Source organism: Dictyostelium discoideum, assembly GCF_000004695.1.
Source record: "Dictyostelium discoideum AX4 chromosome 2 chromosome, whole genome shotgun sequence".
Lineage (NCBI taxonomy): Eukaryota > Evosea > Eumycetozoa > Dictyosteliales > Dictyosteliaceae > Dictyostelium > Dictyostelium discoideum.
Window position 1 is genome coordinate 566,170 of NC_007088.5, and position 12,874 is coordinate 579,043.

At 24.1% G+C, this 12,874-nt stretch overlaps 5 protein-coding genes across 5 annotated transcripts in view; 3 read left to right on the plus strand and 2 right to left on the minus strand.

Moving 5' to 3' along the window:
• dotA (SAM domain-containing protein) overlaps positions 1-2,432 on the plus strand; it is a gene marked incomplete at both ends in the record, with an annotated part of 5,538 nt that extends 3,106 nt beyond the window's left edge. Inside the window, one exon of the mRNA XM_640482.2 lies at positions 1-2,432. This exon is cut by the window's left edge and continues 3,106 nt beyond it. Coding sequence (XP_645574.2) covers positions 1-2,432 — 2,432 coding nt within the window.
• A 51-nt stretch (positions 2,433-2,483) lies between these two features.
• On the minus strand, positions 2,484-4,237 carry DDB_G0271538 (LISK family protein kinase; the record flags this gene model as incomplete). The annotated part of the gene is made up of 3 exons (XM_640483.1): positions 2,484-3,637; positions 3,734-3,912; positions 3,987-4,237. The coding sequence occupies 3 exons, from the start codon at positions 4,235-4,237 to the stop codon at positions 2,484-2,486; spliced, it is 1,584 nt and encodes a 527-aa protein (XP_645575.1).
• A 1,859-nt stretch (positions 4,238-6,096) lies between these two features.
• Positions 6,097-8,929, plus strand: dlpC (dynamin like protein; the record flags this gene model as incomplete). The annotated part of the gene is made up of 2 exons (XM_640484.2): positions 6,097-6,440; positions 6,559-8,929. 2 exons carry the CDS (start codon positions 6,097-6,099, stop codon positions 8,927-8,929), a joined length of 2,715 nt encoding a protein of 904 aa, XP_645576.2.
• A 387-nt stretch (positions 8,930-9,316) lies between these two features.
• sac1 (hypothetical protein) lies at positions 9,317-11,062 on the plus strand (the record flags this gene model as incomplete). Its single annotated transcript, XM_640485.1, has 1 exon — positions 9,317-11,062. One exon carries the CDS (start codon positions 9,317-9,319, stop codon positions 11,060-11,062), a length of 1,746 nt encoding a protein of 581 aa, XP_645577.1.
• A 100-nt stretch (positions 11,063-11,162) lies between these two features.
• Positions 11,163-12,299, minus strand: DDB_G0271570 (hypothetical protein; the record flags this gene model as incomplete). The annotated part of the gene is made up of 2 exons (XM_640486.1): positions 11,163-11,518; positions 11,618-12,299. 2 exons carry the CDS (start codon positions 12,297-12,299, stop codon positions 11,163-11,165), a joined length of 1,038 nt encoding a protein of 345 aa, XP_645578.1.
• Positions 12,300-12,874: the final 575 nt, after the last annotated feature.

A 12,874-nucleotide genomic window follows, 5' to 3' on the forward strand; every position in this document is an offset into this window, starting at 1 on the left:
ATAATAATAATAATAATAATAATAATAATAATAATAATATTATTAAAAATAATAATAATAATAATAAAAATAATAATAATAATAATAATACAATTGTTAAGAAAATTGAAACTATAAAAAAAGATATTAATAAAAAACCAACCAAAACAACAACAACAACATCATCATCATCATCATCAACATCATCATCAAATAGTTTAACAGTTATAAAGAAACCAGTTAAAAAAATCAATGGTAGTCAACGTATTTGTTTATTTGAAGATGATTTTGATGTTGGTATTGGAGTTCCAGTAACAACAGGAACATCAGAAACAACTACAACAAGAGCATCATCAATTAGAAGGAAAATGAATATTTCAAATATTTTTGATGATTTTACAAAGAAACCAAGACAGAATAAATATAATGAAATTGAAATGCCAGATTTATTCGCATCAAAAGAGTGCAACTATACATTGGAACAACAAGCACCATTCATTAGAGCACAAAAACTATTGTTGACACAACAACATGAAAATAATTTATATAATGGTAAAAGATTTATGAAATATGATGAATGGTTAGATTTATATCATGGTGAAATGAGATCATCAATACAGAATCCAAAAGTGTTGAAACACTATATAAGTTTCTCTCAAGAGGTTTATGGCGAAGCCGAACCAACACTATTAAGACACTGGATTCATCTTGGTTTAATTAAACCAACCGATGTATTTTGTGATATTGGTTGTGGTATTGGCAATGTCTTGTTTCAATTGGCTGCTCAAGTCGGTTGTAGAGTAATAGGTGTGGAGATCAGAAAAGACCTTTATGATATCTCTCAAAGTATGTTGGAAATTTATAAAAAGCGCTCATTGGAATTAGGTTTACATCCAAGTACTCAACAAATTAAAATCTACAATTGTGATGTCAAAGGTTCACTAGAGTTTGATTTCTCTGAACCCAATGTATTCTTTATGCACAATACTTGCTTTGGTCCGGAATTAGAGATTTCAATTATGGAATTATTTAAAAAATATTCGAAACCAGGTACAAAAGTTATAACAATGAAAACACTTTGTCCACGTTTTAAACCTTCCGATAAAAAAACTAAACCATGGGGTATCTTTAAGTATCCCTATGAAAGTTATGAAATGGAAGAAGGTTCTTTATCTTGGAGATCCGCTACAAATTGTAGTTTTTACTCTTTTACAATCGATGATAAAGATTCTGATATTGTTACTGACCAAACTCATTTAAATAGAGTTATATTATCAACTCCAAAGAAAAAACATTCAAAATTACAATTATTTTCATCTTCTTCATTACCATCATCACCACCGTCATCATCATCATCATCATCACCACCAAATATTGCTACTAATACTACTACAACTACAACAACTACTACTACGACTTCCCCTTCATCAATTTCATTACCATCACCATATTTATCACCATCTAAAAAAACACCAAATAGTAATAAGAGAGACAGAAGTGATATTGATAATAGTAACTCTGATGATGGTGATGAAAATAATAATAATATTAATATAAATAATAATAATAATAACAGTAATAATAAACCAATTAAATTGAAATTATCAATGGATCATTCAATTGATAATCAAAGTAATAGTGAAAGTAGTGATACTGATGTTGAATATATGCCATGGTCTAAAAGAAATAATAGAAAAAAGAGAAAATCACTTTCATATTCTTTGGATTCATATTTATCTTCTAGAATATCTCCATCATTATCTTTAAGTACCTCTTCTTCTTCCTCTTCCTCTTTAGATTCTTCTCCATATTCATCACCACCATCCTCTTCTTCTTCTGATAATGAAAATGATGATGATAATGGTGATGATGAAGATGATTCCTCTTCATCAAATGATACTAAATTAAAAGAAAAATTACTTTTAATGAAAAATAATGAAAAGATTGGTGGTGCACCACCATTAACTAGAAGAAATGCTAATAGTGATACAAATAAATTGGTACAAGGTTGTTATCAAAGTTTATCATCTTATGCTCTTCCAAAAGAAGAGAGTCAAATTCATAAATTACAATTACAAGCTAAACTATTAGAACATAAAAACAGTTTAGTATTAAAACATCAAAAATCAATTCATGACCAACAAAAGAGATTATCAAGAAAACAAAAAAAACTGGCAAAGAAAAACAAAAAGAAAGAACAGCAATTACAAGCTCAAGCTAAAACTATAAATTATAATAATAATAATAATAATAATAACCAAAATGATAACCAAGTTAATCATAATAATTTGAACGAAAATGAAATTAATACTGATTTAATTAATGGTTATAATAATAATAATAATAATAATATAATTAATAATGATAATGATAATGATAATGATAATGATAAGGATGATGATAAGGACAGCAACAATAAGGATTATAATAATATTAACGATAATAATAAATAAAAAAAATTTTCAAACAGAATTATTATTTATTAAAAACACAAATTTATTTATTTATAACTTCTTCTTCTTTTTCTTATTTTTATTATTTGGCTTTTTTTTTGGTTGCATTGGAGGAATACCACCTAAAACGGTTGCACAAGCGGATTGGGATAATGGTTTTGGTGGATCTTGATCTAAAGCGGTTGCATAATTTAAATTTGGAGTTGAAATGGTTGCTGCAAATGATTTTGGATTTGAATATCTAATATCATTAACAGTTAATGATGTTAATAATTCAGATGGCACATCATCTTCATCCTCATCTTCATCTTCATCAACGGCGGATGATTGCTTTAAATCCATCATTGATTTTGAGTTTGGTGGTGGTGTAAAAAATGAAGGATTGAATATATTATTTTGTCTTTTATTTTGACCACCATAATCAATGTTTGGTAAAGGTTGTGCAACTGCATGTTCTTTATATACTACTGAATTAAATGATTCTTCTTCATCTGTTTTTATTATTACTGATGATCCTGAAATATCACCACCACTTCCATTTTTATTCTTTTTATTATTATTTTCATTACTATTATTATTATTTTCATTATTATTTTCATTATTTTCATTACTATTGTCATTATTATTATTATTATTTTCACTATTATTATTATTATTACTGTCATCATTTGGGTCAATGAATGAATCCTCATCAGGATCAATATATGGTTTTGATTTACCTTTAACTGGTAAATCTTTTAATTGTTGATTTGTTAAAACTTTTAAACCTTCAACAACGATTTTAAATGTTGGTCTATCTTTTGGATTATAAGAACAACACCATTTTGCTAAATCCATGAAAGCTCTTGGACAAGATTCTGGTGCTAAATGTTCAGCTTTCTCAAGATTCATATCGAAAGCATTCATTGGAGTTCTCTTTAATTGAGTTTTGACGACACGTGATCCACAAATTAATTCCAACAATAAAACACCATAAGAGTAAACATCACAACTGTCATTATATGATGAACCAACGATTACTTCTGGTGACATTGTATTCTCTGATCCACAAATGGTTAAATTATTGGTATCTTTTCCATCGAAAATACGTGCAAATCCAAAATCAATAACTTTGGCTCTATATAATCCATCTCCAATCTCATCAACTAAAATATTCTTTGCTTTTAAATCTCTAAATATAACTTTTTTTGAATGTAAATATGAAACTAAAAATATATTTAAAAAATAGAGAAAAAAAAAAAAAAAAAAAAAAAAAATTAATATTTAAATAATTATTAAATTAAAATTATTAATAAACTTACATGCTGATGCAATATCTAATGCTAATTTCATTCTTAATGTCCATGAAATATTTGATACACCACGTGCTTTAATAAATTGATGTAAATCTCCACCTTTAATATATTCTGTTACAATCATATATCTTCCTTCATGACAACATGCACCAATATATTGAACAATATTTGGATGTCTCATACCCCTATAAAATAAAATAAAATATTAAGATATTAGAATAAAAATTAAAAATGAAAGAAAAAAAAAAAAAAAACTTACTTTAAAATTTTAATTTCTCTTAACATAAATTTAAAATAATCAGGATCAATTGATACTAAAGTACTTAATTGTTTAACTGCAACATCTGTACCAAAATAACTAGCTTTTTGAACTTGTCCAAATGAGCCTCTACCAATTTCTACATCCATAAAGAGATCACTATAATCTAAACTTGAGAAATCATTTTCATCCTCTTCTTTGGTTGATTTTGGTAATCCTGTAATATCATCTTTTGAAAAATTGATATTCATTTTCTTTTCTTTTTTTTTTTTTTTTTTTTTTTTTTCTTTTTTTTTTATTTGTTCTTAATATCAATTGATTTATTTAAGATACTGAATGATGATAATAATAATAAAATAAATAAAAAAATGATAATAATTATTTAGAAAAAAAAAAAAATAATAAATATTTTTTTTTTTTTATTGAATGTTTTAAAAATTTTGAAAAAAAGTAATTAGTAATTTTTTAATATAAAATAAATAAAAAAGGTGAATTTGTTTTATAAAAATTTTTTTATTATTTATAAAATAAATCAAAATATAATTATAATTTTATAATCTATTGAATATATATATGTGAGGGTGAGTAATTTAATAAATTTTTTGTTTATAAGGTGATATGTAAGTGGGATGTGTGTGTGAGTGTTGTAATGTGTGTGTTGTTTTTAATAGAAAGCATTATAATAATAATAACAGGAATTAAATTTATAAATAAAAAAAGTTTTTTTTTTTTTTTTTTTTTTAAGAATGAGTGTAGAGGGGGAAGATGATTTTTATAAAATAATAATTATTTTATTTTTTATTTTTTTTATTTTGGGTGATATTTTATTAAGAATAATGCCAGCCAAAATTGCCAATTTGGTGTTGTGTGAATGTGGTGGTGATTTTTGTTGTATGTTATTAAAAAAATGATGTTGGTGTAAGTTTGTAAGGGATATATACAAAAATTTTAATTTGTAGAGTTTAAAAATAAATAAAATAAAAATTAAGAAAATAAAAAAAAATCTTTATTTTGTTTTAAAAATAAATTTGAAAAAAAAAAAAAAAAAAAAAAAAAAAAAAAAAAAAAAAAATTAAAAAAATTAAAAAAAAAAAAAAAAAAAAAAAAAAAAATAATAAACGTTTATTTTCAGTCAAATTGTTTTTGGTTATAACGTGTTTCCTCAAAAGAAATCTTTAAAAAAAAATAAATTAAAAGAAATTGAATAAAATAAATAATTTTTTAGTTTAGCTAATAAATAACAATTAAACAAATAATTTTAAAATAAATAATCCAAAAAAAAAAAAAATTTATTATTTTAACTTTATTTTTTTATTTTTTTTTCTCTTTTTTCTTTTATTTATTTATTGCTGTTTTCAAATAAATGATTGGAATTAATTTCAGATAATTTTGATAACATCCAATCAAAAAAATTTTTCATGAATTTTTATTTTCAAATAAAAAAATAAAAAAAAAATAAAAAAAAAAAAAAATGTAAAACATAAAAAATGAAAATAACTATTTTAGTAAATTTCACCTTTTAAACTCTTTAGCCAATATTTTTAATAAATTGTGTTTGTTGGCTAATTAAAATTTAATAATAAAACTCCATTTCAAAAAAAAAAAAAAAAAAAAATGATTATGGTCATTTTTTTATATTTTATATCATTTTGTGTAATTGAGTTCTCTATTTTTATATGCTATATTCAAATAAAATTAAATAAAAATAAAAATAAAAATAAAAATAAAAATAAAATATAAAGGAAAAAAAAAAAGAAAATGTTGTAAATTTTATTCATAACTTTCATTCTTACAAATATTTGATTAATTCGAAGATATTCTTAAAAAAAAAAATAAAAAATTAAAATTAATTTAAAAAAAAAAATAGAAAAAAAAAAATAAAAAATAAATAAAAATTTTTTAAAAAAAAAATTTGGCGCTAATTTCTTTTTTTAGAAGAAATAATCTTTTTCTAAGTATCTTATTCTCAATTTTTATATTTTTTTTTTTTTTTTAAAAATGTTTAATTTTTTATTTTTTATTTTTTTTTTAATTTTTTATTTTTTATTATCCACCATTAAAATATATTTGTAAATAAAATTAAATAAAATTAAATTAAATAAAATAAAGAATGTCACATCAACAACAACAAGCACATTTTGATATCTCTAGTAATAGTACTTTAACAACAAATACAATAGCAACAACTACAAATGCTTCAGTTTCTTCATCACCACAATTAAACAAAGCACAAATGGCAATTGCTGAAGCTATGGCACTAAAGATGCATGAAGAAGAGAAAAAGAAAAGAGAAGAAAAAAAAAGAAAAAGAGATAATGAAGAGTTATTATCAAAACAAGTTAGAACAAAATTAGAAAATGAAAGAAAGAAATTAGATGATTCTGAATCTATTAATGCATCAACAAATCAAGAGTTATATTCATTATTTAATGATTTACAAATGATATCACATGAGTAAGATTATTTTAATTTTAAAAAAAAATAAATAAATAAATAAAAAAAAAAAAAATAAAAAAAAAACTAATATATATATATTATTTTTTTTTTTAATATATTATATTTATATAATTAGTCATAATATATCATTTGATACACCAGAATTAGTTGTAGTTGGTATGCAATCTGATGGCAAATCATCATTTATTGAATCATTATTAGGATTTCAATTTAATATTGTAGAGACAAATATTGGTACAAGAAGACCATTGATCATTCAAATGATTAATAATCCTTCAAAACAACAACCATCTTGTAGATTTAAAAAAGAAGATTATTCAAACTCATATGGTGGTTCTAGTTCTTCAACATCAACAACAAGTGGTAATAGTAATCATAATACTGATAAACAACAAAATGTAAGTAGTAGCCAAGGTGGTGGTGGCGGTTCAAATAATTTAAATGAAGATAAATGGGAAGAATATGAAACACCAGTAAATGAATTAACTGAAGAGATTATTAGAAGAACTAATGAAAGAACTGGTAGAGCTGGTGATAGAGTATCATCTATACCAATCTTTTTACGTGTTGAATTTGCTCATTGTTCAAATTTAAACATTTATGATACACCAGGATTTAGAAAGGGTGGTGATGAACGTTTAAAATATGAAATCTCAGAGATGGTAAAGAAATTAATTGAGCCAAAGAATCGTATCATTGTTTGTTTGGAACAATCAAATGTTGAATGGGCAAATACAATCTCAAGACCATTGGTAAAGAAAATTGATCCAGATTTCTCTCGTACGATTCTAGTGAATACAAAATTTGATAATCGTGTAAAAGAGTTGAGAAATCGTGAATCTGCTCATAAATATTTAGAAGGTGAGGGAATAATAGCACAAAAGAAACCATTTTTCATTTCCCTTCCATTGAAGAGAAATTTAGAGACTCATAGATTCAAAGATGCAATGAAGGAAACATTCCTTGATGATTATAGAAAACTTTTAGAGATTGGATTCGATGAGAATAGATTTGGTGGACAAATTGGTATTTACAAGGTTAGACAATATGTAGAGAATTTACTTCATGAAAAGTATCAACAGAATCTATTGCCAAGTATGTTGCAATTAGAGTCGATTTGCAAGAAAACCGAAGCGGATATCGTTCGTGTTAAAAAGGAATTATCAGATAATAACATTGTAACTTTGAAAGAGAAAGTGATGAGATTCGTCTCTAATTTCAATGGTCAAATCGAGAGATTGTTAGAAGGTAGTGTTGTTGGTGATCCTGATGAGTTTGGTCAAACTTTACTTCAAGAGAAAGAGAATTGCTCCGTTCAACCATGGCCTGGTTATAATTTTGATTTTGATATTCAAAATTCAAATTATAGTTTGTATGGTGGTGCACAATATGAAAGATTGTTAAATGAATTCGAGTTTGTAATTCATTCTAAAGAGTTTCCAGAGACCTCCATCAATGAGGTAGCCTCTGCCATTGGTGTATCGAAATCTCATAATTCACCAATTTATGAATTGGCTGCAACTAATATCTTTCAAACAAAATCAAAAAAAGTGTTACTACCATTGATCGATATTGTGTTACAACGTTCATCTTATATTATGAAGAGACTATTCGATATTAGTGTATCGATTTTAGGAAAGGATGAGAATGAATCATCTCATACCGTATCATTGTATGAACATTTCCTAAAGGAATTACAATCTCAATATGAAAAATTCATTCAAACCATTGAATCGGAGTGTAAATCACGTTTAAAGGATGACTTTGAAATGTTTACAAAGATTGTTGATTGGAATTTACTATCTGGTTTAACTGAAATTAAACCTTACAACTATCTTAAAGTGTCACCAGAAGAGACCAAACAAAGAGTAATCTCAATAATGGATTGTAAAAAATTGGAAGATGAACCACTATCCAGATCAAGAAATATCGATGATGATACCTATCAAAAGGTTTGCATGATCGCTGGTCGTCTATTCTCTGGTATTCGTTTCTTTTTCTCAAAACTCATTAGAAACAAATTGAATGCTTTCTTTTTAGATCCAATGTTTCAAAAGTTGGGTAGTTTTGTCACTGATTATTTCTCAAAATTAAATGATCAAAAATATGAAGAAATGTTTCAATTAGGTTTAAAAGAATTGGAAAATAAATTACATAAATTAGAATTTCAATTAATTGATTGTAAAAAGAATAGAGATAAATTTAAAGATGTTTATAATAGAATGAAACAATCATTAAATCAAAATCAAAATCAAAATTCTTCATCTTCTTCTAATAGTGCAAGCAGTAGTAATAATAATGTAATAATAAAACACCAACAATCTTTAAATGGAAAATTTTCAACACCTGATAAAAACTCTTTAACAATGTCCCCTTTCACTTCACCATTTACACAATCAAATTATCACCAACATAATAATAATAATTATCAAATTAATCAACAACCATTAGATATCAATAATGATCATTATTTTGATCAAAATTAATATAAAATAAAAAAAATTGGTAATAATTTTATTTTTATAAAAATAAAGTATAAATTGATTTCTTTTTAGATTTTTTTTTTTTTTTTTTTTCATTCCCACAATCATTGTTATATTTTTTAATTTAAAAAAAAAAAATAAAAAAATAAAAAAATAAAATAAAAAGATTGATTTGTGTTTTGTTGTTAAAATAAACTGATACTCCCACACTCTCGTTGCTTTAAAACAAAATTCGAATTTTTATTTTTTTATTTTTTTTTTATTTTTTTTTAATTTTTCTTTTTTTTTTTTTTTTTGTTTTTTTTTTTTTTTTTTGAATTTTTTTTTTTTGAATTTTTAATTAAATTAAATAGTATTGTATTATTAATAATTAAATAATAATATTATAAAATGAATATTGAATTAATTAATACAAATGAAAGATTTATATTAATAAATAATGGTAATAAAGATAAATCATTAAATATTGATAAACATTCAGTTAAAGCTAGTATTAGTGTTGGTGTACCAAAAAATAATGAAAAGGTTTTAACAAGAATTGAAAATGTTAAAGGTATAATCGGTTGTATTCAATTGGTATCAGGTCATTATTTAATGATATTCAAAGAACATAATCATGTTGCAACTGTGACAGGTAAGAAAATCTATCAAATGAAAGATGTCGAATTGATTCCATTCTTTCCAAATCAGCAATCACTAGTATCAATCCCCGATCAAGATGCCGAGGAACAACATTTATCGATGATTAGATGGTTATTGTCGTCAGAGAATTTCTATTTCTCATATGACTATGATTTCACTCTTACACTTCAAAGACAGTATTCAACCACCACCACCACCACAAGCGGATCGTCATTAGGCGAGCGTTGTGATTCACGTTTCTTTTGGAACGAAAAGTATGTTACAATTTTAAGTAAAGAGCATGGTTTGGGTGACTGGATTCTACCAATTACAATGGGCTTTGTGGAGTCAAAGACATTGGGTGGTACTTGCCAATTCACTTTAATTTCACGTAGAAATTTAAATCGTTCTGGTACACGTTATAATGTACGTGGTATTGATAAGAAGGGTAATGTCGCTAATAATGTAGAGACTGAGCAGATTATTGAGATCAAGGAGAACACTTTCACATCATTCGTGCAAGTTAGAGGCTCGATCCCATTGCTATGGTCACAATTCCCAACTTTGAAATACAAACCATCGGTTAAATTCTACGGTGATGAGAAGGAGAACTCCCAAGCATTGGAGCAACACTTTAAACAACTTCACCAACTCTATGGCTCCACCACCGTGGTCAACCTTATCGATCGTAAAGGTGCCGAATTAAAATTAGGTGAGGCCTATGAAGAACGTGTTAAATCTTTGAAAGATGTTCATTATGTTTGGTTTGATTTCCATTCAATTTGTAAAGGTATGCGTTATGACAAGTTGTCCATACTCATGGACCAGTTAAAGGACGATTTGAAGCAGTATGGCTTCTTTTTCGTTGAGGATGGTAAAATCGTTCAAAAACAACAAGGTGTTTTCCGTACGAATTGTATCGATAATTTAGACAGAACCAATGTAGTGCAATCTTTAATCACTCGTCACTCCTTGGAGAACCAAATGGCAAGTGTATTGAATAAACAAATCCCATCAACCACTTTCAAAGGCGACCAGTTTGAGTATGTATTTAAGAATATCTGGGCCGACCATGGTGATGCTATCTCCACTCAATACTCTGGCACTGGCGCATTAAAGAATGATTTCACTCGTACTGGTAAAAGAAATTTCCAAGGTGTACTTAGAGATGGTGAAAATTCAGTTAAAAGATATTATTTAAATAACTTTAAAGATGGTTTCCGTCAAGATAGTTACTTTTTATTCACAAATCCATCAGTTGATTTAACCACTGCTAAACAACATGAATCAAAACCACCCTCACCTCTAATTTGGATCTTTTCATTTGTATTTGCTGCTATCTTTTTAGCAAATTTATATCTCCCTTCTGCTACTTCATCAATTGGTGGTTTCATTTCTCAAACTACCGTTTTAGTTGGTTCAGTTTTCTTTGCTCTTAAATTAGCTATGAAATATCAAGCTTCAATAGTTGATAAACCAACTTTATTTAAATTAGATTCAATTTATAAAAACTAAATATAAAAATAAATAATAAATAAATAAATAAATAAATAATTGATTTGTGTGTGTGTGTGTAATTAAATGTTTTTATTTATTTATTTATTTATTAATTTTTTTATAAATTTGAAGAATTTAAAAAATTTAAAGAAATTGAAGCAACATTTTCTAAAGCATTCTCTTCAGGGAATAAATGAGTTGCATTTAAAATTACAGCTAATTTCTTTTCTAATTTATTATTATTAATTTTATTTAAAAATATTTTATTGTGTTCCAATGTTTCTTTATCATCACCACCACAAAGCAATAAAATTCTTGTACTAATTGATTTAATTGAATTTTCATTACATAATGATAATCTACCACTTCTTGATATAATTGAATTAATTTTAATACCTAATGATAATACTTTTTTTTCACATTCTATTATACCAGCACTACCTGTTGAACTACCAAAATAAATTAAATCTAAATCTATTATTAATTTAAAAAATATATAAATATGTTAATAATACAAATAAATAAATAAATTAAAAAATTAATAAATTTATAAAATAATTAAAAATATAATACGTTTTAATTTTTGATTTAAAATTATGAATTGAGTTGCATTTAAAATTCTATTTGAAATGAAATTTAAATTATATTTAAATTCACCAGTAATGTTATTTAATCTTTCTTCTTGTGGTGTTAATATATCAAATAGTAATGTTGAGTAACCCATATTTTGAAAATATTTTGATAGATAAAGATTACGTGGTGAAAATCTACTACTTCCAATACCATGAACAAATATAATTATACCTTTTGATTTTTCATTAAAATTAACAATACCTTCTAAATAAATATCTTCTGATTTAATAGTTACATATTCTTTTATAAATTGTAATTCACAATTATTATTATTTAAATTATTTAAACTATTATTATTATTATTATTTAAATTAATTCCATCACCCTTATTAATATATGAAAAGCAGTTTTTTTCAGTATCATAAAAGGTATTACTATTATTTATAGGTGGTGCACATCCTGTTTCATTACCAGAGCTACTTCCTACTCCTCCTCCACTACTACAATAACTACTAATATTATTATTGTTAATGTTATTATTATTATTATTATTATTATTATTATTATTATTATTATTATTATTATTATTATTATTATTAGTACTGCTTCCACATAATATATCGTTTATATTATTTATAATTTCATTTGAAATAAAATTATTATTATTGTAATTTGAATCCATTTTTAACTTTTTTTTGATCATATGTGGTAATTGTGAAAAAATACACTTTTATTTTTTTTTTATTTTTTTTTTTTTTTATATATATTTGTTAATATTTGTATTGGTATTTTAAAATTATTAAATAATATAATTACTATGTTTTTTTTTTTTTTTTTTTTTTTTACCTTTATACTGCTTTTTAAATTTTTTGTATTTTATTTATCTTTTAATTTATTTTTTTGTATTTTATATATCTTTGGTTTTTTTTTTTTTTTTTTTTTTTTTTTTTTAAGTAAAAACTTTTTATTTTGGATGGTAGTACTATAATAATTAAACTACAATAAATCCATATTTGAAAATTGAATCTTTAAAATTAGATTTATTAAATTTGGTTTTTACAACTTGCTACTTTTTTTTTTTTTTTTTTTTTTAAATTATTTTATATTTATTTTATTTCACTTTTATTTTTTTAATTTTATTTTATTGTTAAATAATTACTTTAAAAAAAAAAAAAACCACCACCACCAATGTATACATTATAATTTTGTGTAAAAAAAAAAAAAAAAAAAAAAAAAAAAAAAATATAAAAAGGGGTG